The following is a 26,143-nucleotide window of genomic DNA, read 5'->3' as shown; positions in this document are numbered from 1 at the left end:
TTACAGTTCCCAGTCCGTGCTTCTCCTTTTTAGTTTACAATTTTCTTCTTCCCCTTCTTTTTCTTTCCTTCTCTTTTCACTTTAAAGTTTTGTTATGTTTGAGAGGATACTATGTGTCGCTTGCTTGCTGCTCATTTTATCTGCAGTGTGGTGCATGCCACATAGCCACTTCCTCTACACTAGGAGACCATTGTAGAACGCTATTGTCCATAGTTTATCATTATGTTACCATCACAAGATAGCCAACATATTGCTTCTAAACCTGCCAGCCATGCTTGAACTTCAAACAATGATGGACTTTTAATAATACCTTTGAAAAACTGACAACCGATGAAAGGTTTACTTATGTTATTGCAAGCATATGCCTGCCGTGTTTAGATGGCAGCATGCTTTCTTTTTTCTACTTGCATTCCTTTGGCTTATCTTGCATCTGTGGTGAGTTTGTGTGTGTTTTATTGCGGTTGAGTCAAAGGGAGAATACAAGAAAGAGTCAATGGGATGCATGAATGTAAAGATGTGTGACAGTACATGCATGATGACTTATGGAATGCCTGAAACTATCAATGACACTTTCAGTCATACGCCGGACCTATTAACATTGCCTATGCTTGTCATGAACTTTGACAGTGTAGTAACTGTACAGGGAGGGATAAGAGTCACCATAATTGATAGTAACTAAAATTCACTTTCATTGCACAGTCTGAGATCACGATATGCCAGGAAACACTTCGGCCTTTAGGAGTCAGACAATGGTGACTGTGTCTGAACAATTAGGACTACAGGCCTCAGCAGGCACCGGACAACAGACATCTTTGGCAGGTCCCCTATAAAGAGCACCGCGCCCGAAGACTTGCTGTTTAGAGTGATCTTCGACTCCAGAAGCCCTGCTGGAGTTCGGGAAGCCTTGTAAAAGGAGTGAAAAAGGACCTGCAGTTGATGTGAACTCATCTGAGGTCAGTAAGAGTGATGTAGGCACTGCCATTCGTGGTGGCATTTTACTAAAGAAGCAAAATAATCAAAATTTGACATTCTGTCTTTGGCTAAACAACTTGGCTAAATAGAGCTGACAAGCTTGGTATTAGTGTTCACTGGCAGAATAATCTAAAAGATTAGTGCTGGGCTTTCCGCAAAGGCCTGAACCAACAAGCTAAGACTTTTCGGGCCAAAAAGAACAATGTATAAAAGCAGTAGAACAAGTTAATTCTTTGTGCAGCCTTAGTGGACACAAGTTAAGAGTGAGTTAACTCTAAATGATATTGAGAGATGTCTGACTTTATCTCTTGCATTTTCGACATTATAGGTCAGATTAGTTAGAGTGATTAGGCCTGAGGAGATATCTTATTTTTCATATGAGGCACAGACCACAAACTAAGTGTTTCTTTCAGTTGATTGTTAGGAGAATTCATGAAACGAACCAGATTTTCGCTAACGTTTTCCCTTGTTTTAACAGGTGTCCTTCTACAAGCATCTTTCCGGGTGTCTTTACAGGTTTCCTTTCTCACTGTTAACAAGGAAGAATTAGAAGAGTCTATGAAACGAACCAGATTTTATCTAACTCTTTCCTTTGTCTTTAAGAGTGTTCTTCCAAGTTGACCTTTCCATAAAGATCTTTCCCCTCTACTGGCTACTAAGACTGTAATCCAAAGCAGAGTGACAAGTGCCTGCAAGTGGACCCTTTGACGTATCAAACCGATCCAGAGGTATTTCCCAGTGTGATGCAGAGTCTAACAGAATACTATACCGATTCCACACATTTCATACCTCCTGGAGGGTTTGCTCTGAAAATGGCCACCTTAGATGATGTGTTGGAGACATTGCTGCTTGTACAATACAAGTTACCAGATTCAAAGAATGAGACAGCAGACTTCAATGATAAATTCGACTCAGTTTAAATCAAGAAGTTAGTTTCAGGGATGGGATGCTGAAAGATATCCATTTGACATTTGTTGGGGCGATTCCTAAGTGTAGTTAAAACTACAGAAACAGATCAACCTACTATCCAAAGCAGCACAGTAGCAGCAACTTCATTTCAGTAACTATCTCCTCAAGCCGCCAACTGGACCATTTTTCAGGGCATCCCGATAATGTTCAAATCTTTCTTAAAGATGGAATTGCATTCCACTTGTAGACCAGCCTAATTTCTTAATTCTCAGTCTTCAGTTGAGTTTTTGATTTCTTATTTAGCAGGAGATGCAGGTGTTTGGACTTTCTCTTTAGTGAGACAAGATTACCCTGTCTAGTATTACTGAGAAAAATTGTACACAAATTTTACAGGAGGACAACCAAGGAACTACTTAAATTACAGTAGGTGGGCAGGGGTCATGTTCGCATAACAGCAGGAACATCAGACTTGAAGAAAAACAAGGGGCTGTATTTTATCAGAAGCCAAAAGACGATTTAAAGAGTGTCTTAACTGAAACCGATCACCAATATGCAGATGTAATTATTCTCATGTAATCCTGTGATTAATACTCTCTTCTACAGTACTTGTAAACCATGTTTCTTGGCATAAGGGTGAAGAAACCTGCCTGCCAAATTTAGAGATTTATAGGCTTGTCTGAAAATTATTTGCAGAGATAGGTCATAGCTTATAGTGTAGATGTTTCAACATGGTAGATTATATAGAGAAGCTCAGTCCTAAATACCCTTTTCCCAATCTTCATTTAGAGGAGGTGGAGGACTCCAAAACCACAGAAGGAAGAATATAAATGAAAATAAATCTAAGGTGATCGCTAAAGAGCTTACAAAGCGCATTGCAAAGTACTTTGAAGGAAATTCGCTCATTCAGAGAAACCCAAAGGAAGTAGACAAAGAGCATGGGTAAATCTATTGTTTCCAGTCACGAACAGCGCCTGAATAAGATGTAAAATAGTGATTCTCAACCTTTGGTCTGTGTACCCCTGGGGGTCCTTAAAGCATAATCAACGGGTCTGTGGATGTTCTGAAAATTGAATAATATTAGCAGATTAAAGAAGTATATATTGGGGGAAAAAATAAAAAATGCTGTGTGTGAAGGAATTTGAAAGTGGAAGTTAAAAATTAAGTTTGTATCCTTATCTTGATTTGTGCTCTACCATTGCTGCTCCCACAATGAATCTGGTATGGGCGATTGGTGGCCGAAATGTAAGCATTGGTAAAATCCAACAGGAAGAGAGCATTCATATGAAGCAAAAAAGACAAAATGATATGACGGAGTCCAGCATATTACTTCATCAAGAAAACCAAACTTTGGATGCTCCAAACTTCTGATTAAAATTAAACTTTCAATTTTCATATGTTTTTGTTAGTGAATTAAATACAATTTAATAATTTGTGTATTTGATGCACGTGTTCTATATTTTTGAGTATCGTTTTAGGGTTCAAAACAAAGAATTGCAGAGGCTAGAGCTCCCAGCTTCCAGTTATAATTCAGTGGTTGAGAACCACTGTGGTATAAGTTAATCAGAGGGACCATGAAATAAAGACTTGGCATAATTCAAATACGAGTCAATGGTGGTTACAACTGAACGTCTATCCCCCTCATAACTGAGGACTACAAGAACAACAAACAAGTGGAGTAGAAAGCTGAGATTTGATGTACCACTGTAAGATCGGAGTCATGTCTGACATCAAAGTCACCGACTGTGTTAACTGGGGAAGGCATTTTTCCCATCTCTCTAGGCAAGATGATCTCCCATTAGCCTATGTATTTGTACAGCGCACACTCACCCAAGGCTTTGGTTTCTTTGCGCTGATCTTTATTGTTAACCAGTTCAACAGTTGTAATTTCATGGACCTTGGAAGCACGATAGGCTGTGTGGGCTTTCTGGGACTCAAACCTGTGACCATGAGGCTCAACAGACTCCCAGAGCTAATAATTAGTTCACTGATCCACCACCTCTGTTTTGTTTGTACTGTACTTAAGCAAATGGCTCCCAATCTGCTCCCAGATTAACCTCACATGTTAAACGTTTGTGGCCAATGACCGCTCTTCCCTTAGCATAGAAATGAGCTAGGTATTGCTGGCATGCAAGTCCTTTTGGCCTGGGCAAAGCTGGCAGAAGGACCAACAAAAAGATTGAACAGGCAGCAGGATAAAACAGATCTTGAAAAAACCCCTAGTCCATGGCAACAGGTACAACCGTAAAAATGCAAAAGCCAAACTGACATTGAGCATCTACAACAGAGGTCTTCAAACTGGGGGGCCTTAAGTGATCCCGGGGGGCCAAACTCTGGCCAAAAGAAATATTATACAGATAACATGCCTTTGTTTTAAGCAGAAGCATGTTAAAAAGGTAACACTACTTAACTGCAATGTTTAAATAGGTTTAGACCTATTTAAACATTGCCATCTTTCTAAAAATAATTGTGAAAAATTCTGAGGGGGGCCCAATGATTTTTATTTTTCAACTGGGGGGGCACGGCATTAAAAAGTTTGAAGACCACTGATCTACAGAGAAAGGGTGAGAACCAAGCACAAAATGAAACTCTACAGCATCTAGGTGATGCAACAAAATAGCATGATCAACATAATGCAATACCTAATACAATCAGGACACACACCCTGCCAAATGGGGAGCCAAGACTTACACGTGTTCACAAGAAGAATGCACCCACAATCACATTAATCTACCAAAACAACACTCAAGCCCTACCTAGTGCGAATTTTCATCCCCTCTACCTAAAAACTTTATGTCAATCAGGAAACTTGTTCATCAGGGATGTTCAAAAATAATTGCTGATAGTATGGAAGAGTATTAGAGGCACCTGTTAATCAAATGAAGATTTGGTGCCAAGGGTTCATCACGGCAGGGTAAGGGTTCATATCAGTAAGCCAAACACCACATACAGAATATTTTTCAGCTGAAAAAAATATGCATACCTTCTTTCATAGCTTTATTCAAGTTTCAATGTCCAAACTAGAAGGTCTCAAAATCAAGCTGTTAAGCTGAGTAGACCAGTGGCCATGACTGTTCCTGCTCCTGAGGTCTGCTCCTGGAAACAATATTCTAGTTAAAGCATGTTTGAAGTGAAGAGCTAGACAGATGTAGCTCTGGGTGACAGAGGAGGCCTCCTCAAGAAGAACTTATCAAAATTATCACTGAATTTGACCCCCTGAAATTCTGGCTCATATTATCATTAAATTTGTTCTCCTGAACTTCCACGTGGTCACAAGCAAGCCACTGTGGGAAGAAAAGTGTAAAAAAGTGCATCTTTCTTGCATGTTCCCACCGGTTTTGTTTTTTTGTTCGGAGCACAAGGAATTTAGACTTGATTAAGGGTCTGGCCTACCCATTAAAAATATACACAGCTTTATTTCTGAATTGCAATGATTGACATTAGTGCAAGAAAGTGGTTTGTATGCTAGTTGATTGCCCGGGTGTTGAAAAAGAAAAATTTCAGTATAAGGTTGTACACCCCTATCTTGAGAGCACCTGGGAGCATCAGGAATGTCCCTGGCCTATTGTTTTAGGATAGATAAGATTTACTATATGGGGCAGCAGGATGGCGGATGAAAGGGGAAGTCTGGAGTTTCTAACATGTTCTTCAGGGCAGAGTTATCCAGTGAGGTACCACACAGCCCATGGGTGGGTACAATGGAACCTGACCTTGGAGAGGAAAAGCAAGACAGAGTGGTCCTGGAGTGCTCTGCGTTACGATGAACATCCAGGAAAATACATTAGCCAATTGTTGTGGTGTAGTCCTTCCAAGAATGCCACTGCAGTTGTGGGCCCTAGCAAATGGTCTGGTTGATGGATTCTGAAGCCCAGTGCCGATACGGTCTGTGTGCAGGGTGACTTGTCCTGCTGACTTGAGAACAAGGAAGCTGTATGAATCCACTGCTTACTGGTTCCCTATGGTCATGAAGGCAGAAAATGCGAACGGTGGAGGTTTGGGGGTAATGTTGGAAATACAAACTGAACTTCCACTGTAGGGATAGTTGCCTTAAAGGATTTATCTGCAGATATACTAGAGTTATCAGCCCCCCAATTTGCTTTCCTTGGTTGGGAATTGTATGCCAAATGTATAGTATTGGTGGTGGGATGAAAGCCTGGAGAAAATTCAGACTTCTTGACAAGGTGTAAAACTGGCACCAACTGTGCCAAGGACATGAGTCTGTCTAGATTTTACACTTTGACAATAAAAACATCCCATGGGGTGGACTACAGCTTTTGTCTCCAAAAGGTAGCCACTCAGTGATAGGCCTTCACAGTTGTGACTGAGCTGGTTGTTATGAAAGACAGCTGGGATGAGGGTCAGTCAGAGACAAAGGAAGAAAGTGAAGAAAAGCTTCACTGGATACCTGTTAAAACTTGCAGTGTTCTTAGAGGTTCTTGATCGGTCTTAGAATACAGGGTGCACAGCTGCATCAGTCATCACAGGCTAAAGTCATGGAAACTCCATTTATTTGGTGTGGCTCAAATTTCGGTTGCATCGTCTGTTTTTTTCATAACAATGCATCTAACTGATCATAGTAGAACCCACAGTCATAAGCCTATCCCCACCATTTGCACTGGTTGGATCACTGTTCAGGACAGAATTCTATTTGTGGCCCATCGCCCTTCTTTTCATAAATGTAGAGCCTTAACCTGCATATCTTCTCCGATCTGCAACTTTGCACCTAGAAAAGGTACTTCTCTTACTGTGTTATGGTGCACATAGTTCCTCCATGTTTGCTTCAACCTTTTGAAACTCCAGTCACGCTTCACTTTTGGGCAACATTAGCGTTTCAGATTAACACTGAAAATTCTGGACTCTACATCTTCAGTATGCTATGTTTGTTTGGACTTCAGTTACTGTCCACTGGTACTATAAAAATCTTAATAGGGTTGCATTGACTATATGAAAACGATTTGCAGATATTTCACACAGGGTTTGCCCCACAGCGAGTGCCTCTATTTTTTCAGAGGGTGCCCCTAGGCTTCCACTGCTCTCCCCACCCTTCCCATGGGCGTTACACCACCTGCAGAGCTGCTTAATTAGGGGGCAAAACGTCTGTTAGCAAAATAAATGGGACAAACAACTAATGTGCAAGCATTATCCCATGATGGTCCCGCTCGGTGAAGGCTAGCATCTAGTACTCTAATCAAGGATTGCATAACTCTTCCAGACAGTCAGTGGCTGCTGCTGGCATGTCAGCTGTCTTGCAAGATAGACTACCAACACCACCTTTTCTTGAGGGGATACTAGCGTTCATGCCCTTAATCTTGTTAAGTTGCTATGTTTACATGAGCAGTGTGACATGGTTTGATCCAGTTGGATGAACACTGAGCTCCAATGAAGGTTTTTCTTTTTATATACAAACTAGGAGCACAGCTATAATGTCCTAGGTAGGAATGGGGAGAGAAAGAGCAGCACAGGTACACGCAGGGAGTACAGGAACTCATATTCATGGATACGCAAACCTCTCATACTCATGCCACACAAAAGTCACTACAGATGAGGCAAGTGAGCTCTCCCAGACATGGCAGATTGCATATATTTACCAGTGGGTGCTGATTGGCAGCATCCTCAGCCTGGGTGCAGGTAAGAAGACATGTATAGCACATGTAGCAAACAGCTGCCAACAACCATAATTTGGGTGATGTCCTGGACCTTCAGACAGGAGTTTTGTATTCTGCTAGGAGCCACTGCATGGTCATGGTGCGCACCTTTGGGGGACTAATGAACGAATCTCCAGAGCACCAAAATATTGTGAAATCAGGGGCAAGGAGGAACATGAATAATACACCAGGGGCTTTCAACCCTAAATTCACTCATGTCAGCACTACAACACAGGACTCACTCTTAAAAAAAATAATATATATATATATATATATATATAAAAAATAATCAACACTAATTAATCCACTAAGCTTCATATAATGTGCCAATGAATAATCTACTGCAGGGAACATCTATAATCATAGCAATGCAAACTCAAATCTTTAATGCCAATAAGCTTGATAACACAAATAGCACAATATCAATCCCTAAGACTGAAAGCATCAGGAGATTGGTCCTTTTGAAGGGTATGATAAATAGTGAAAACAATATATGACCAATAACACATAACTGAACGGAGTTACAGAAAAAAGCTGTAGGAGCATAAATGTGATATTGAGCAACTGATTTCCATGTTGGTTTGTTTTCATCATGATTTCCCTGTGTTTTTGCACTTGCTGAGGGTAAAAGCCCTTGTTAGTACCCCTTTGTTTTCAAAAGCTGAAGGAAATAGATAAGAAAAGATGACAAACAGCAGATGTTGAAACTGCACCTGTCCTCAGCACTGTGAGAATGTAGTTAGGCTTTGATAAGATTCCTGTTAGTGTTTAGCTTAACTTACATGTCTGACTCGTCTATTTCAACATACGTAAATGAAGTTCACACAGTATAAAAGGATTGTGCTAGCTGTGTCTGGCAGAGCATACTTTGAAGGCCAACTGGTTTGTATCTCTCAAGCTTAAATAAATATACCTCCGCAACTGTGTTTGGTTGCTGTCTCTCATTAATAGACAAGCGTACCTGATTTGTGTGTTCACATAGCGTGTCTGCCTGGCTCAGTAAGAGGAGTTTCCTAAACCCCAACCTCAATGATGAGAAAGTAGTTTCAGCTTGTAACATATTAAAATTCTATTTTCTCACAGGATTCATGTCCAACACAGGGAGCAAGAAAACATTACAAAATAGCTTATTGATACACTTCTAAATACATAGTTTCTACTCACTGTGTTTGCTTCATACGTAAGGGCTTCAGAGGCCAGAGTTTCTGTCATTAATGATAATCTGGGCTGAGTAACTTCACTCTTCAGAAGTGTCCTCTTTCTGGACACCAAGTTGTTGATCATTCCTGCAGTTAACTCCTCTCCATTCTTTACTTCTGCCTTCACACTGTGTTCTGGTGGTACAGACAAAAACTGCTGCAAGACCTCAACTGTCTCAGATCCAGCAGAGCGCATTCCAGACTCCTTTGACATTTTGTTCTGCTGATCACTTTTGATCACAGGCTTGGAAACTGCTGGATTGGGCTTTAAATGCAAAGCCTGCTTCCTCAGAGTAGCCTGGGGCTTCCTTCCATTTGAAAAGAATGCTGCTCCTAAAATTAGTTTAGGCCTTGGTTTAGCTGTAAGGCTCAAGACTTTAAAAGGAATGCCAGATTTAACTTTGGATATCTGCCTGCTTTCGTCCTGAGGCTGGGACGGAGGTACTTCCAATTTAGTCTTCTTTGGTTTGTGGGGCAAAACTTTAACCTGCTTAGACGCCATACGAAGTGTTGACCGTGGACTTCTCAGAAACATATCAGGAGCACTCGCATTTTCAGAGACGTTCTCATTCCGATTCATGGGTCTACTTTCATGTAGTACCTTCCTTTCAAAGGGGTTTAGATACACCTTGTCTTTGCTGTAGAATGATACAGTAGGGACGTTAGGTTTAAACGGAGATCGCAGATGTGGGGACTTAAGCGGAGATAGTCTAGAAACTGCTGTGGCCCCCGGGATAGGTGACTTGAGCCCATTGACAGGCAAACTTGATTTAACTGGTGAATCACAATGGTTCTCCTTATCAGCTCGGTGAATGTTAAGGGCCCGTCTTGCCCGAGGCTGCACATGACGACTCCCCATGTTTTTGGGTGCTACAGGAGAAGTTGTCCAATCTATATCGATGGCAAATTTCTTCAGTGGGCTTCCAGAAGCATACTGTGCACTAGAAAGAGATTAAGAAGTGATTTACTCACAGGTGATCTATATAATGCGTCTTATTTAACCACGTTGCCAACTCTGTTTGAGACCTTTTAGCTTATCAGGGCAGCAACTGTGGCAATTTTATATTGTTCATCAAAAGACAAACACATATAAAGTTGCAATTTTATATCATAAAATGACAAGAAAAATGGCACAAGTCGGAAGCAAAAAAATATAAAGTATTTAGCCTATAGTCAGGAGGAAGAAAAGGGTACTGAATATCTCATAAAAGCTCTGGAAAGTCAAAGTATTAGAGAGAATAAATAAATATCAGGAAGCAAATACACTTGAGAAACGCAAATGCCAAGCACAGACTTGAATACCATGGTCCTGACCAATATAAGAACAGGAATTATAAGCTCGGCATCTTGGGGAATATTCAGGCCTGCAAGTCCCGCTCCACCCACCCTGCAAGCTTCATTTAGCCTTTTAGGGTGGATGTTGTTACAAAACATAAGTGCTCATTGCTTCCACGATCTTAATACTGCATTCGGTATAACCAAATAATAAATTTAAGCAACAGCTATGCATATTTTACAGCTCGTTTAAAATGTTAAACCAATAGTTCTTTTAAATCTACATATGAAAAGGGTGATGGTGTAGCACAGAACAACCCCACTAAAGAACAGAGAAATCAGTACAAGTATAACTAGAGGACGTTGCATCACCATAATCTAGGCACAACGTTAAAATTCACTTCAATTTCAAGGAACCAGAATTTAACCGTGCTATTTGTATTTTGACCCCTGACTTCGTGTCGCACCACTTTGCACTTGGCCACCGTCACATTCGTGATCACCAGTTACCGACTCCATTTTGTATTCAGCTTATTTTCTCACCGAAGAGCTAGGACATAACGTGGAGGAGTCAGTCAGTCAGCACGATAAGGATGTACTAGACCAGGGACACTCAAAGTGTGGCCCTCTTGAGGTTTAATTGCGGCCCCTGGTGAACAGTAGCACTGGGCTGCTGTTCACTTAACAGCACAGGAACAAACAGAAAGCTGCGACACAGACTGGTATACTTTATTTACATGTTAATTAAAGTAACAGTATAGAAAAAAAGGTATTCTAGACAACCTCTCTTTAGAAACACCTTTAGTTTTAAAGACATCTTGCACTCAACATGCAGAAACATGATCAACTCTGCAAAGTTTTAAAAAGGGTATTTTAGCAACATGCATGAGCATTTTACCTTAGAAGATAAGATTATATCACTACTTTAGAGGCATTAGCAGTGACAGTTTTCAAACATGATCTTGGAAACATTTATGCCAGCCCCATTTGGAAAACAATGCCATTATTGAAACAAGAGGCAACTCATTTGTCAGGTGCACTTTGTGCGTAATCTTGTTATATAATTGAAACAACATTATACTTTTGTACAGCAGACATCCTGAACTCGTATGTGTCAAGGGGCTCTTATATGTGGCAGTGAAGAAAAGGAAGGCAAAGTGAAATTAACCAATTGCCTAGGATCACACAATTTGGTTAAGTGGGGGTGCCAGGACTGATAACCAGGTCTTCTGGTTTCACATTTTGCAATTCACTGACCAGATGAGCGTTTCTTTCCCTCTCATGTTTAACATTAGATGTTAATGCTTTGACTTTAATTCTAGGGGCATGAGAATAGAGCATTGATGGCAGACAGAAACCATGGGAAGGCTCATTTTGTTGTCCATACCATGCAGCTGCTTCGCGTACCCCTACGCCAACCTTTCATCACCCCAACCCTCGCTGTACTGGCATCTGTGTGGACCTCGGGCATGCCACAGGCAAAACTTTGCGAGTACCTATGTACTAGACTGATGTTTATGGAGCAGCAGGGAACGGCTTAGGTGACACACCTAGGGAAACTGGCCAGTTCCAACTGGTTTCCTTCAACCCGGACCTAAAATAGCCAGCATTTTTTTTTTTTATATTTCTTGCACCGTAAGGGTTTTTTTCCAGAAAGCTCCTTCCTCATTTGTTTAAAATATATAAGAGACCCAGGTCGACAGTGGGAGATTAAGAGGCCTCAATCAGGATTTTAGACGTTGAATGCCTGATATATTTCCCGTGAGGGTACAATTCTCTATTTCTTGTTGCAGTCGAACGGGGTCATCGGCTTGCTGGAAGGAGAAAGATGAAGTACCAGACCGGCACTACGGTGATGGATTTTTATTAATTATTTGCTTTGCATTGTGTGTGTATATATCAATATACGTGTTTGTATCCTTGCATGTATATATTTGCTATTTATAGATTGAAGATTCTTTGTACATGGTCTTACTTCATTGTACATTTTGAAAGTACATTTTTGGCTTTACAGGACTTCCCTCACATGCCTTGCAAAAAGATATAATACGTGTCTTCTTCAGATTAAGAAGTGCATTCCAGAGAATCTTATTGACTCCTTTCAGTGTGTGTATTTTGGCTCAGTCAGCAGTAAAGCAAGACACACCGTCTTGGCACACAGGACTTCTACATGTTCCCTTGTTGGCATGAACAATTCTAGTTTTATTTGACCTACCCAAGAACAGTTGTAAACAAATTAATAAATCGGATGCATTATTAGATAATGACTTTATATTTGTAAACTCCAGTGTGAGGTATACAAGATATTTTCTTCAACTTTGGTGTACTAAAAAAGTGTGGCTTATGAACAGCTAGTAAGTAAAAGATTAAACTTCCACTAGCACAGGGTAGGAGACTTCAATTTTTAAAGGATCCTAAGTTGCTTACGAAGCAAAATAACAAGCTCTATTTTTTCCTTCGGATTTTAAAATACTGTGTGAAGGTATGGTGATGTAGGAGAGTAAGAAAGGGGAAAACCTGTGTGAAAGGGCACCAATGTCGGAGATTTTAGGGCGAGAGTCTTTTCAGCTTACAGTACCATAACTATCTGTACCACAAGCGAAACACAAATTAGGCTCCACTACAACATGCTAAGAAACTCCTTCCCTTTCAGACAAAAAAACAATGAATGTCCAAAATTTAGAGGCTTACAGAGTACCTGGGTGAGATTATTTCTGGATGATGACAAAAAAGAATTACAGAAGAAACATGTATTCTATATCAGAAATTAAGGTGAGGATTAGGTCTTTATTTCCTTTATCTTTTTTCAAAGCAGCCATTAAAACATAACCATGTTTCAGGGACTAGATTTCCCATGAGTCCATGAAAGTAAAAAAAGAAAATATTAAGAGTCTTTCCATCTGAAAGACTTGAGAGGAACTACACTTCCTTGTCCCTTACTGTTCAGCAGCCAGTTATGTGCTTTTCTCCTGGAGGCTTCAGTCTTTGAGAACTGCTCTAAAACTGTCTTAGTAGGCAGTGTTTATTGTGGAATTAGAGGGTGTTTGGCTAAGGACCTCCATGAAGACGACAAGTAATACTGTATTTTCCTTGCTGGGAAGGACCTAACAGAGGGCTTTAGATTCCTTGCTACAAACAGCAGTTAATACCGCAGTGAAAACCAAGAGTAGAAAATTGTTATTCTTGGAGGCAGCCCTAAGTGTACCCCTCCCAGCGAGGGAAGATCCTAGAAGCCCCAGAAATACCCATATTACTCACTGTGGTGAAGAGAAAACGTGGCCCACAGCTTTTAAAAGGGTTAGGAATGCTTTCCTCAAGAGAACACAGAAACCCAACACGCTCCTTCAGATCAGAAAGATAGATCCGCAGGCTCATTTACATACTGATGAGCAAGAGGATGAAGAGAGGAAGACTGGGTAACAAGACGTGAAGTCTAGGGGAGAAATCAGTGCAAGAAGACCTTACATTCACAGAGGGCCAGGGCTCGATAGAACCAGGGACACAGGGAGGATCAGAACACCATAACCCTGAAGATGTTTGAAACCCAATTTAATCCGAACAGGTAATGACTCAGAAGGGGCTCAACATTCAAGCATGAGACTAAAAATCCACTGGACAAAGAAGTGCACAGTTGCCTTCAGACAAAGTACCCTCAGCAGTTATTAGAGGGCAAAGTGGCCCTTATGTCAGGAATTCACAGGAAAAAAAAATCCACTTTCCTGGCCAAATTCATCAAGGGTCCAAAAAGTGAATAGACGGGTCCCGGAAGACTTGCCAGGACAAACAAAATCCTTGAAATCGTCAAGGCTTCTATTAGGCCAGGAAATCTTATCAACCCAGACATCCTTTTAGGATGGGTACAACATCCACCTACACCCTTACTAGCCACTACTTGTTCCACTTACTTGGCAACCCACAAGGGGAAAACTGGGCCAGCCTTATCTGAAAACATGGGAGTTGTCAACCAGCACAGAACAGAAGTTGGTTGGAAACAGGCTGTAAGGCACAGATGGTTTTAAGTGCAGAGAAAAGCTCACTTTCTATAAGTAGCATTTATAAAATAGTAATATAGAATCCAACAAGCAGGATTTTCTATTACCATTCTGGCCATACTAAATGTACCTGGTTACGCCTTTCAGATCAGAATCTACCACTCACAAGGAATATGAGGGCATATCTAATGCACTCTATGAAAGAAGCAGGCCTCACATTAGTGGAAAACGAATTTAGGAGTTGTCCACTACCAGGACATATAAAACACATATGTACTGGTCCTGCCTTTTACCTACACAGCACCCACAGGGAAAGCTGCTATCCAAGTAAAAGGCAGGACATGTACTTATAAGTTCTACATGTACTGGTAGTGAAGAACTCCCTGCTCCTCTCATAGGCCAGCATTACAGATTCTGTTATATGCGTTTAAGAGGTAATTTCGGATCCGAGAGGAATAGACTTGTCATTTTTGGTACGGTGGTGAGAGATACTACTTACTGGTGAAGTTGCATTTTACATTACTATTTTAGAAATGCCACTTTTAGAAAATAGGCATTTCTATGTCCTCACTGCCATCTGTGCCTTAAAGCCTGTCACCAACCCACGGCTAGTCTGTGCTGGTAGACAGCTCCCCATAAACACAGGACACTTAGATGCATTTGCATCCAGATGGGGTTCCCTAGTCAGGAAGGGCTCCCACACTTCAAAGGCCAGCAGCCTGCCCTCACACAAAGGACTGATAACCCCCTACCGGGCTTCTGGCAGACAATGTTGGGCTGAAAAGGGAACTTGTGCACTTCAAAACCACTCTCTGAAGTTTCCTCCACTTCAAAGGTACGTTTGGGTATATATACTGGGTCTAAAAATCAGACAGTTCTAGACCTACAACTGGACTCTGTCAGTTGGACTGCCTGGCTGCCCAAAGAACTCATTCGCACTAATTTGCTGGAACGACTGCTGGCCTGCAAATGTGGAGGCTGGACCTCTTTAAGGGAAGATTTTACCCCACATCGTCCAAACTAAGGCATCTTATGAAGCCAATGTGGTACATCCAGTAATACTGGGTAACAAAATCGCCATCTTCAAAGTAGAACTTTAAAACCCTACAGTAGCTACTGTATAGGCCAATATAGTGCCACATTGAAGTTTTCAGGCTCTTTCAAATCCTTAAGGATAAACTTCAAAGGCATTTGTACAGTGTAAGATCATCTGGAACCAACAGAAAATGCACATATTAGAATTCTCAATCAAAGCAAAAGGGAGTGTGGCTTTCTTCAACCCTAGGTTCTCAAGCAGGCATACCATTTCTATAGCAATAACTTCCATCCTTGTCTAATAACTCCATCTATATGCTAAATGGACTCCATTGAAGGTATCGGCAAATCCGACTGGTCTTCACTCAGGTCATGCAGAAGACCCAGGTCAATCATGAATGGTCAAGACGAAACTCTACACAGAAGTGCCTAACAAAAACAGCATTGAGGAAATACATCAAGCCGCTCCAGTGACAAGGGTAGAGACCAATGGCACAGGTGGCAAAGGTATAGAATAGCTGGGTGAGGTTATTTCAGCACAAGTGACTGGGACAGTGTCGGTTGGTACAAAAGGTCTAGACAGATACAGGCATGACCGTTGGCACAAGGCAAGCGTACATACTAGGAAGCCACCTTCTTAGAGTGGCGTGAAGTGATTCCCACTGAAGGCAACGACCGGGGTTACCAGCTCGAAGAACAATAATTCAGGAATCACAGCGCACAAGCAGCAAATAGTACAAAGAGAAAAATACAAAAAAGTGCTTTCCTCTTTATACAAACCAGGCACACTGTCAAATGTTTGTATCTGTGCTATCTGCACGTGTAAGCAGTCCATGGCCTCACACACATTGGTGCTTGGCTTCCTTCTGAGACAGCAGACAGCTACAGGCATAAACAGTGATGAGAACACTGAACTCATCTTGGGAAGGCCTTTCCGTCAAACACTTCTTCACATGCACAAACACCGTCTGTACTACCCCTTGCCACCGGACCCTGTTGCCAAACTGTAATCCCAACACTCATCCCTACACCGTCTCCCTCCTAACTGCCTAGAGAGGCTGTACAACATGCCACCTATCAGGGTCCTCCAGCACGTACTTGTAAGACTGTGTACAGTCGAGAGAGATGGCATGCCCAATATGCATTACAGCTGCTTCTCAGAGACTAAGGCGAGCACGCTTGAGCCCACCCTAGTTATTTTTCAAGGCACAAAGACCGTGCATAGTAGACTCCTCAAGAAAATAAAAGAAAATGTCAGTGTATGAAACACATGTGACTTAATTCTTACACCGTACCAGAAAGAACGTGTCTGTATCCACAGGGAGACAAGAAGACTGCATACCTAATCAATCAATCAATGAATTTCGTAAGCGCACTACTCACCCAGTAGGGTCTTAAGGCACTGGGAAGGGCTCGAAAAGCCATGTTTTTAGGTGCTTTCTGAAGGTTATGAGGTCCTGGGTCTTGCATAGGTTGGTGGGGAGGGAGTTCCAGGTCTTGGCGGCGAGGTGGGAGAAGGATCTGCCGCCAGAGGTGGTAAGTTGGATGCGGAGGACTGTAGCCAGGGCGAGGTCAGCAGAGCGGAGCTGTCGAGTTGGTATGTGGAAGTTTACTCATTTGTGCAGGTAGGCCGGTCCAGTGTTGTGGGGGGGGGGCTTTGTGCGCGTGGACAAGGACTTTGAAAATTATCCTTTTGTTGATGGGCACCCAGTGTAGGGATCGGAGGTGGGTAGATATGTGTTCGTGACGAGGGAGGTTAAGGATGAGACGTGCGGCTGCGTTCTAGATTCGCCGGAGTTCTCTTTGAAGCTTGGCTGTGGTCCCTGCGTAAAAGGGCGTCGACGTAGTCCAGTCTGCTGCCAATGAGGGCGTGGGTGACTGTTCTTCTGGTTTCTAAAGGAATCCATTTGAAAGTCTTGCGCAGCATGCGAAGGGTGTTGAAGCAGGAGGATGATATGGTGTTGAGTTGCTGGGTCACAGAGAGATGAGTCCAGTACGATGCCAAGGTTGCGTGCGTGGGTGGTGGGTATTGGGGGTGGTGGGCCACCAGGAGTCGTTCCAGGTCTTGTTGGGGCCGAAGATGAGGATCTCTGTTTTGTTTGAGTTCAATTTGAGGTGGCTTGTTGTCATCCATTTGCCGATGTTGAGGAGTCCGGCATGCAGGTTAATCTTGGCGGTGGCTGGGTTCCTGTTGAGGGAGATGATGAGCTCGGTGTCATCAGAGTATGAAATGATGGTGATGCCGTGGGGGCGGAGGATGTTGGTGAGAGGAGCCATGTAGATGTTGAAGAGGGTGGAGCTGAGGGAGGATCCTTGGGGGACTCCACAGATGATCTTGGTGGCTGTAGACCAGAAAAGAGGGAGGCAAACTCTTTGGGTTCTTTCGGAGAGGAAGGAGGTGAGCCAGTCCAGGGACTTGTGGCAAATTCCAGCGTCAAAAAGGCGTGCGGGGAGGGTTTGGTGGCATACAGTGTCAAAAGCTGCAGAGAGGTCTAGGAGGATGAGGGCAAGGGTCTCGCCCTTGTCCACTCTGGTCCTGATGTCATCTGTGCAGGCGATGAGAGCAGTCTCAGTGCTGTGGTTCTTGCTGAATCCAGACTGGGAGGCGTTGAGTATGTTGTTTTCTTCTAGGAAGCGAGACAGTTGTGCGGTTACTATCTTCTGAGCGACCTTTGCGGGGAAGAGGAGAAGAGAAATGGGTCGGTAGTTTGTGAGGTCTTCAGGGTCTGCTTTGGGTTGTTTGAGAAGAGTGCCGACTTCGGCGTGCTTCCAAATATCTGGGAAGGTTGCTGTGTCGAAGGAACTGTTGATGACGGCACGGAGCTGGGGGTGCAATGATCTGTCTGGGCTTGTTGAAAATGTGGTGGCGGCAAAGGTCTGTTGGGGGGCCTGAGTGGATGGAGTTCATGGTTTTGCCTATTTCGTCGTCGTTGGTGGGGGGTCAAGGTGTTTAGTAGGTTGGTGCGGCAGGGTGTTGTGGTGTGGTGTTGTGGTGTTGGTTCGAAAGATCACGATCTTCTTTGCTGCAGACTTTCAGAAATAGGGGTAGGAGGACGCTCTTTGTCTTGGTTCTCCTCCTTTCTCAAAGGGAGATCCTTTCAAGTTCTGGACCGCACTTTTTTTTTCTGATATTCTCCCTTCGACCTGTGGAGTCCCCCAGGGCTCCTCTCTTAGTCCCGCTCTTTTTAATGTCTATTTGGCACCACTGGCCAAAGTGATCACCCCTCATAACATCTCATTGGTCACCTATGCAGACGACACTCAACTGGTGGTGTCTCTCTCCAGCTCTAGAGACTCGTCGGTGGATAACCTCTCCCGCTGTATGAGCGACATCACTAAATGGATGATTAACTCCAAACTTAAGTTTAATGACGGGAAGTCAGAAGTTTTGGTTCTGGGCAATGGTTCCCGTCCTCCCTCTTCCATCATTTTCTGATACTTTTAATAATCTCCCCCCTCCCAAATCTCAAGTTAAAAGCCTCGGTGTGTGGCTGGATCCTCGGCTCACTATGGATTTTCAAGCACAAAGTTTCCTCCACCTGTTTTGGTCTTCTGCGCATGTTCAGGAAGATTCTCACTCTTCTTCCTTCCACCGCAAGAAGAATTCTCATCCAAGCCTTAATTCTCTCTCGGCTTGACTACGGAAACTCCCTGTTCCTTAGCTCTCCGCTCTACGTAATAAAGAAGTTGCAGAGAATGCAAAATGTAGCAGCCAGGCTCCTTACTCATTCATCAAAATACTCTTCTGCCAAATCTGCTTTCTCTTCTCTTCACTGGCTCCCCATCAAGGAAAGGATTCACTTTAAATCTCTCTGCATTGTTCATAGGGCCCTACACGGTAGGGGCCCAATCCTTTTAAGAAATCAGATTTTTCTGTATACTCCATCTAGGAACCTATGATCTTCCTCTCTCAGGTATGTTCACACTTTTCGGTCCAAAAGAAATTGGGGTAGCAACTCCTTCTCTAGTAAAGCTGCTCGTCTCTGGAATACCCTTCCCTTGGAGCTCCGTCATGAATCCTCAGAGCGACTCTTCAGGAAAAAACTTAAAACTATTATTTTTCGTAACTAACTTTTTTTCTCTAATTGCACGTGATTTCGGCTGTTGCTAGCGCTGGGATGCCCTTGGGTAACTATGCGCTCTATAAATTTAAAAAACTAAACTTGGTTGTGTCAATGGTGGTGGGTGCTGATGATGTGAAGCTGTTGTGTATCTGCGATTTTTGCGGCGGAAGTAATTCGAGAGGGAGTTGCAGAGGTCTTGGGAGTGTGGAGGGTCGATGGTTCAGGATTTGGGTTTGGTGAGTTGGTGGAGAATCATCCATAAACTCTGACCTACAGGAGAAGCGAGGGGAATTAAGGATGAAATGACTGCATTAAGAGGACTGAGAAAATAATAATAATAAAAAGAGGGATTTCGTAGATACAGTGCTCGTCTCTGGGCTTAGGTCACTCTAAAATTAAGGACTGTGACAAAGAAAAGGAACAAATTGGCAGTGTGCGTGCTTAGAATCTTTGCCAAAATGAGGCTTGCCGTTGAACAACTGAAATTAACTAGGTTTCTCAATCGATCCAATAAAATTAGGCCCATACAACAGAACTACTAAAGAACCGTTGAAACTGAATCCATACATGATCTAAAAATAAATGAAGTCAGATAACATACCTGTCCGAGCCAGCAGAGCCGTGCTTTCTCTTCTTTGGAGTTAGCAACGCCATTTCTTTCGTTTTTCTGTCAGATAGAAACAATACACTTGGGAGTTGGTACTGCACACATCTTTACCATCACTTTCACAATGTATGTGCCATACATATACTTCAAAGGTACAAAGCCAGGGTAAGGATAACCCCTTTTTAAATCCGTGCAAGCAGCTCCAACTGTACTTGGCCGAACTCCAAGAAAATAATTAAGTGATGCTGCAGAAAGCCCCTCTTCGTGTGCCCCGAATCTAAGACCTTTTTACCACCCTTTTTAACCTGAGGAATGTTTGCAGATCGGTGGCTGTCGTGTTCAGCTGACAGTGACGTTATTTGACATCGGAATGCATTTGCTTTACTTGTGAAATGGATCAAATGCGTCACTGGGGGATGTAGCACAGCGCATGCTAAAAATATGATTTCTGTATTAGTTTACCGAATGCATGTGTTAAGCAGCGCAATAATTCTCTTGATTACTTATTGCAAAAATGTAATTTGCATTACATTTGCATGTTGGTCTGCCTCTCACTAACGTGTATTTGAATCCTTTTCAAATCCATCTTCAACTTTCTAGGCCAGCAAAATAAGAAAAACGTAGTCAAACCCATGCTTTGGTTTTTAATACCGCATAACTTATTACACACATGACTTCTACAGCCCTTGAATCAGGCTGGCGACACTGTCAAAACCAGCTGTTGGTAAAACGACCACCCTCCTCACCGACAAACATACGAATGTCACGCGTGACCTCAAAACACCTCATGTTCAATACCACGGAGACTGCTATCTGCACACCGCTCTTATCCGATACCATCAGATTATGTATGCATTAATGTCATAGTAATGAAAATAAACGTAGCTCGATAATAATGTATTTCAAGCAGGTGTCTGCTCGTACATGTCCCTGGTTATTTAATATTGCCCACTGCTCCCCGTTTATTCGGCTGCTTTGATTACACTTGTTTAGTGTGTTTGCGCTTATGCAACTTGCCGACGCCTTTCTCTACTCCTCTCCGGTTCGCCCCGCTCGCTTGCCGCCGTTTCTCCCTCCCGCTTCCCGCCGGCCCCGCCCACCGCTTCCCAGGGACCTCCCATGACACATAATACACCAACACCACAGTATCACTGTCCGCGCAGATCGCTGGAAAAAAGACACGCATGGGCTCCGTGTGTGCTCGTTAGCACGGACTGAAAGATCGTGGTCTGCGGTACCGTCAAGGAGGCGCGAGCAGCCACTCACTGGTACTCACCTCAAGGATCTTCTCGCCAGCGATCATGCTAAACACGCAGACAGGCTCAAACCTCCCGCTTCCGAGAGGCGCCTCCGCCTGCAAGCGCATTGGTAGAGAACAGGCAGCTACGGCTTTGCTATTGGCTACTGGACAAACCAATCAGAATACAGCCCGAAGCGACCAATAACGGCCGGTCCTCTTGCTTGCACAACTTACTCCCTGGCCTGAAAGCTCAGGTCCCGTGGTAACTGTTTGTGTGGAGTGGTCGGAGTCCGTGTCAATCACCGCTGTCGCTCAATCGTCTTCCGGAACAGAGTACACAGGCCACGCTCTGCTAGAACCAACCACTAAACTTCGCACGTGGCCACTCCCACTCATGCATGCCCTAATATACAGGGAACATGTTGAAAGTTATAAAACAGCTCCGGATTTATTTGACACATTAGTGGGGGGTCATAAATCAGTCATGCTTGTCTGTATCCTTGATCCGTCATAAATCGCCATTACTGTATAATCAACTCGTACATTTATTTATTTTTGCAATTTTACTTACCTTGGACATGGCCCAAAGATATTAGAGCGCTTTGCAACACACGAATACAGAGTCACATTAATACCAATTGAACTCCAACGTTTATGTCAATGTATGGGTAAAGGAATTACCACAAGAGGCAGTTAAAATAGAGCAGAGGACATAAACATTTAAATGAAGCAGATCAGGGCACATTGGAGCAGACCTGCCAGCTCACACTGTGCCACTATGTGACATACAATATTGGCTACCATCAAATGGTCACCCAGTGAGGAGCCAATATCACATGGTGGCAGGGAAAACAAGCTGAAAATCACTGTAAACAGTGTTTTTCAGCTCGTTCTCGGAGGCTTTTAACTGCTGATGTTCATTAATGGGTGTGAAAACACCGCAGGACAATAGCAGCAGCCTCAGCAAGCTTTAAAGCTTTAGTTTATTTTTTAGAGGCGGGGGTTTGGGGTAGAAGTGGGGGCAACAGTGCCTTTTAGGTGCTTCTCGGCACGAGGCCACATGCCCTCCAAGGCCCTGCCCCTCTCCTCACACTGTGAGGTTTCTGGTGAAGTTGGCAGGTCTATTGGAGAAAGTACATAACCTGGAAAAGAGAAAACACAAGGGTAGTAAGGGTGAGAGGTGCCGCACCTCTAGGTGGTAAAACAATATTTTTTCTTGAGTAGGTATTCAAATTGAGGCAACGTCTGGTGCAACCTGGCCGAGTGCCTTACTACCCAGTAGGCACCACAACGGGTACTGGAGTACCCAAGGACAAAATGGGTCAAGATGGCCAAAGCACACAGAATAAATAGTCCAACAGTGTGGCAAGGATAGGAGATCCCTGATGGTGTGTTGTCGGTTGAAGGAAGTAAGAGGTTGAAAAAAGTCTTAAGGCTTAGTTGTAGATGGTGTCTTTATTTGTAGGTGCTAGAAATCATAGTGCCTTCATCAAGATACAGCCAACACGTGTTTCGTCACACAGGTGACTTCATCAAGGCTGGGCCGTCCGGCTAGAATGGTAAGTAAAGTGGGTGCCCGGTGATCAGCTAAGTGGGCTATAGGAAATGAAATAGATCTATTCAAATAAGTAGATCTGTAAGTAATAAAGCTGCCCATGCAGCAACAGCGCTACACCGCGCGCTACACTTGTCCATACCGGTTCTCACAGGTTTTGATTCCAGGCTTATCAGGGTCTCCTATACCTTTCACACCACACTTGCTCATTACCATACTCAGCTGTTGCTGCATGGGCAGCTTTATTACTTACAGATCTACTTATTTGAATAGATCTATTTCATTTCCTATAGCCCACTTAGCTGATCACCGGGCACCCACTTTACTTACCATTCTGGCCGGACGGCCCAGCCTTGATGAAGTCACCTGTGTGACGAAACACGTGTTGGCTGTATCTTGATGAAGGCACTATGATTTCTAGCACCTACAAATAAAGACACCATCTACAACTAAGCCTTAAGACTTTTTTCAACCTCTTACTTCCTTCAACCGACAACACACCATCAGGGATCTCCTATCCTTGCTACACTGTTGGACTATTTATTCTGTGTGTATTGGAGAAAGTAAATAAGTCTGGTCGAGGGTGAATTAACCAAGATGTCTGTCAAATAGTAGGAGCATGAGGGCCTTTTTGAAGGTTATTAGGAAGGTGTTTAGATGGAGTGAGGGAGGCAGAGAGTTCCAGATACTAGTGGCACTGCCAGAGAAGGACTTATTCATGTATCGTTCTCGCTTAAAGGTGGGAGGGGGGTTCAAGGAGCAAGGATTGGGCATTTTTGGAACCCCTATTTACTCTAGAGATTATCCGTTTCTTGTTTAGATAGGAGGGTGAGGAGGAGTTCTGTGGGTGAGGCAAGCGATTTTGAATTGGTCCCGCGATTCAATGGGGAGCCATTGGAGGGTTAGCAAGGCAGAGGAAATGTGGTTAAGATTCTTGAGACGCAAGACGAAGCATGCTGCAGCATGTAGTGTTGCTCTCAGTGGGCATAGGTGAACTATAGGAATGCCTGCGAGAAGGACAATGCCATAGTCTAGTCTAGAGAGAACGAGAGACTGAACCACTGTTTTGAGATCTTGTTCCAGAATCATTTGTCTAGTGCCCCAAAGCAGCCTAAGTTGGTATTGTGCGCAGTTGGCCATGGCTGCTATGTGGCTGTGGAGATAAGACGATTGACAAAGGGTGATTCTGAGTGATCTGGCTCTCGTGACCATGGCAAGGCAGCCTACAAAGGCGGGAAGGTTGGCCATCCATTCTTGTACATGCGTTTTTGCTTTCGGGGTGAGATCAAAAGAAATTCAGTTTTAGTTGGGTTGAGTTTGAAATGGTGGTTAGAAATCCATTTTTGAATCTTTGAGAGTGTATTTGAAAGCAGGGCAATGTCCTCTGGGGCTGAGATTTTCAAGTATATTTGGGTATCATCAGCTTAGAGGTGGAAGAAAATCCCAGAGTTTCTGAGAATCACACATGGTGGTTCTAGGTAGAGTTTGAAGAGGGTTGGGGAGAGGATCGAACCTTGAGGTACACCACGGTGAAAGCTAACTGGTCTTGAGAATGAGTTGCCCATTTTCACAATTTGGGAACAGTTGGATAGGCAAGAGGGGAACAATTTAAGGACCATTTCTCCACATCCCATGCGTAGTTCAAGAATAAGAAGGAGGTCATGATGGTTGACATAGTCGAATGCGGCAGATAAATCCAGGAGGACCAGGAGGCAGGAGTTACCGGAGTCAAGGATTTTAATGGTGTCATAGACTATTTGGAGGATCACAGTTTCTGTACTGTGACCCTGGTGGAAACCTGATTACAGTGTATCTAGGAGGTTGTTTGTTTGGATGTATGAGGCTAGTTGGGACGCTACACAGCTGTAAGGAAATGCCTCCTTTGCATGGTTACCCCCTGACTTTTTGCCTTTGCTGATGCCAAGTTATGATTTGAAAGTGTGCTGGGACCTGCTAACCAGGCCCCAGCACCAGTGTTCTTTCCCTAAACTGTACCTTTGTCTCCACAATTGGCACAACCCTGGCACCCAGATAAGTCCCTTGTAACTGGTACCCCTGGTACCAAGGGCCCTGATGCCAGGGAAGGTCTCTAAGGGCTGCAGCATGTCTTATGCCACCCTGGGGACCCCTCGCTCAGCACCTACACACTGCTTGCCAGCTTGTGTGTGCTGGTGAGGAGAACATGACTAAGTCGACATGGCACTCCCCTCAGAGTGCCATGCCAACCTCACACTGCCTATGGCATAGATAAGTCACCCCTCTAGCAGGCCTTACAGCCCTAAGGCAGGGTGCACTATACCACAGGTGAGGGAAAAGGTGCATGAGCACTATGCCCCTACAGTGTCTAAGCAAAACCTTAGACATTGTAAGTGCAGGGTAGACATAAGAGTATATGGTCTGGGAGTCTGTCAAACACGAACTCCACAGCACCATAATGGCTACACTGAAAACTGTGAAGTTTGGTATCAAACTTCTCAGCATAATAAATTCACACTGATGCCAGTGTACATTTTATTGTGAAATACACCCAGAGGGCATCTTGGAGATGCCCCCTGAAAACATACCCGACTTCCAGTGTGGGCTGACTAATTTTTGCCAGCCTGCCACACACCAGACATGTTGCTGGCCACATGGGGAGAGTGCCTTTGTCACTCTGTGGCCAGGAACAAAGCCTATACTGGGTGGAGGTGCTTCTCACCTCCCCCTGCAGAAACTGTAACACCTGGCGGCGAGCCTCAAAGGCTCACCCCCTTTGTTACAGCGCCACAGGGCAACCCAGCTAGTGGAGATGCCCGCCCCTCCGGCCACTGCCCCACTTTTGGCGGCAAGGCTGGAGGAGATAATGAGAAAAACAAGGAGGAGTCACCCCCCAGTCAGGACAGCCCCTAAGGTGTCCTGAGCTGAGGTGACTCTTACTTTTAGAAATCCTCCATCTTGTAGAAGGAGGATTCCCCCAATAGGATTAGGGATGTTCCCCCCTCCCCACAGGGAGGAGGCACAAAGAGGGTGTAGCCACCCTCAGGGCCAGTAGCCATTGGCTACTGCCCTTCCAGACCTAAACACCCCCCTAAATTGAGTATTTAGGGGCTCCCAGAACCAAGGAAGATAGATTCCTGCAACCTAAAGAAGAAGAAGGACTGCTGACCTGAAGCCCTGCACTGAAGACAGAGACGACAACTGATTTGGCCCTAGCCCCAACGGCCTGTCTCCCTACTTCGAAGAAAACTGCAACAGCAACGCATCCAACAGGGTCCAGCAACCTCTGAAGCCTCAGAGGACTACCCTGCATCTAAAGGACCAAGAAGCTCCCGAGAACAGCGGCCCTGTTCAAGAAACTGCAACTTTTTGAAACAAAGAAGCAACTTTTAAAGACCACACATTTCCCACCGGAAGCACAAGACTTTCCACTCTGCACCCGACGCCCCCGGCTCGACCTGCGGAAAACTAACTCTACAGGGAGGACTCCCCGGCGACTGCGAGCCCGTGAGTAGCCAGAGTTGACCCCTCTGAGCCCCCACAGTGACGCCTGCAGAGGAAATCCAGAGGCTCCCCCTGACCGCGACTGCCTGCTTCAAGGAACCCGACACCTGGAAACCACACTGCACCCGCAGCCCCCAGGACCTGAAGGAACCGAACTCCAGTGCAGGAGCGAC

At 44.0% G+C, this 26,143-nt stretch overlaps 1 protein-coding gene across 3 annotated transcripts in view; it reads right to left on the bottom strand.

Moving 5' to 3' along the window:
- Positions 1 to 26,143, bottom strand: part of ESCO2 (establishment of sister chromatid cohesion N-acetyltransferase 2) — a 182,005-nt gene that overhangs the window by 109,472 nt on the left and 46,390 nt on the right. Inside the window, exons 1-3 of one of the 3 annotated variants that reach the window (XM_069233720.1) lie at positions 20,972 to 21,092; positions 19,690 to 19,755; positions 8,688 to 9,663 (exon numbers count right to left, since the gene is read on the bottom strand). In XM_069233720.1, the coding sequence (XP_069089821.1) occupies positions 8,688 to 9,663; positions 19,690 to 19,742 (1,029 nt within the window). In that variant the 5' untranslated portion in view covers positions 19,743 to 19,755; positions 20,972 to 21,092. Of the gene's footprint in view, positions 1 to 8,687; positions 9,664 to 19,689; positions 19,756 to 20,712; positions 20,764 to 20,971; positions 21,093 to 26,143 lie in introns of those variants that run through there. The other 2 variants (XM_069233722.1, XM_069233721.1) reach the window with 2 other exon arrangements.

The sequence above is a fragment of the Pleurodeles waltl genome, chromosome 5 (assembly GCF_031143425.1).
Source record: "Pleurodeles waltl isolate 20211129_DDA chromosome 5, aPleWal1.hap1.20221129, whole genome shotgun sequence".
Taxonomy (NCBI): Eukaryota; Metazoa; Chordata; class Amphibia; order Caudata; family Salamandridae; genus Pleurodeles; species Pleurodeles waltl.
Note: the sequence above shows the minus strand (reverse complement) of the source record. Positions and strands in the feature narration are given on the sequence as shown.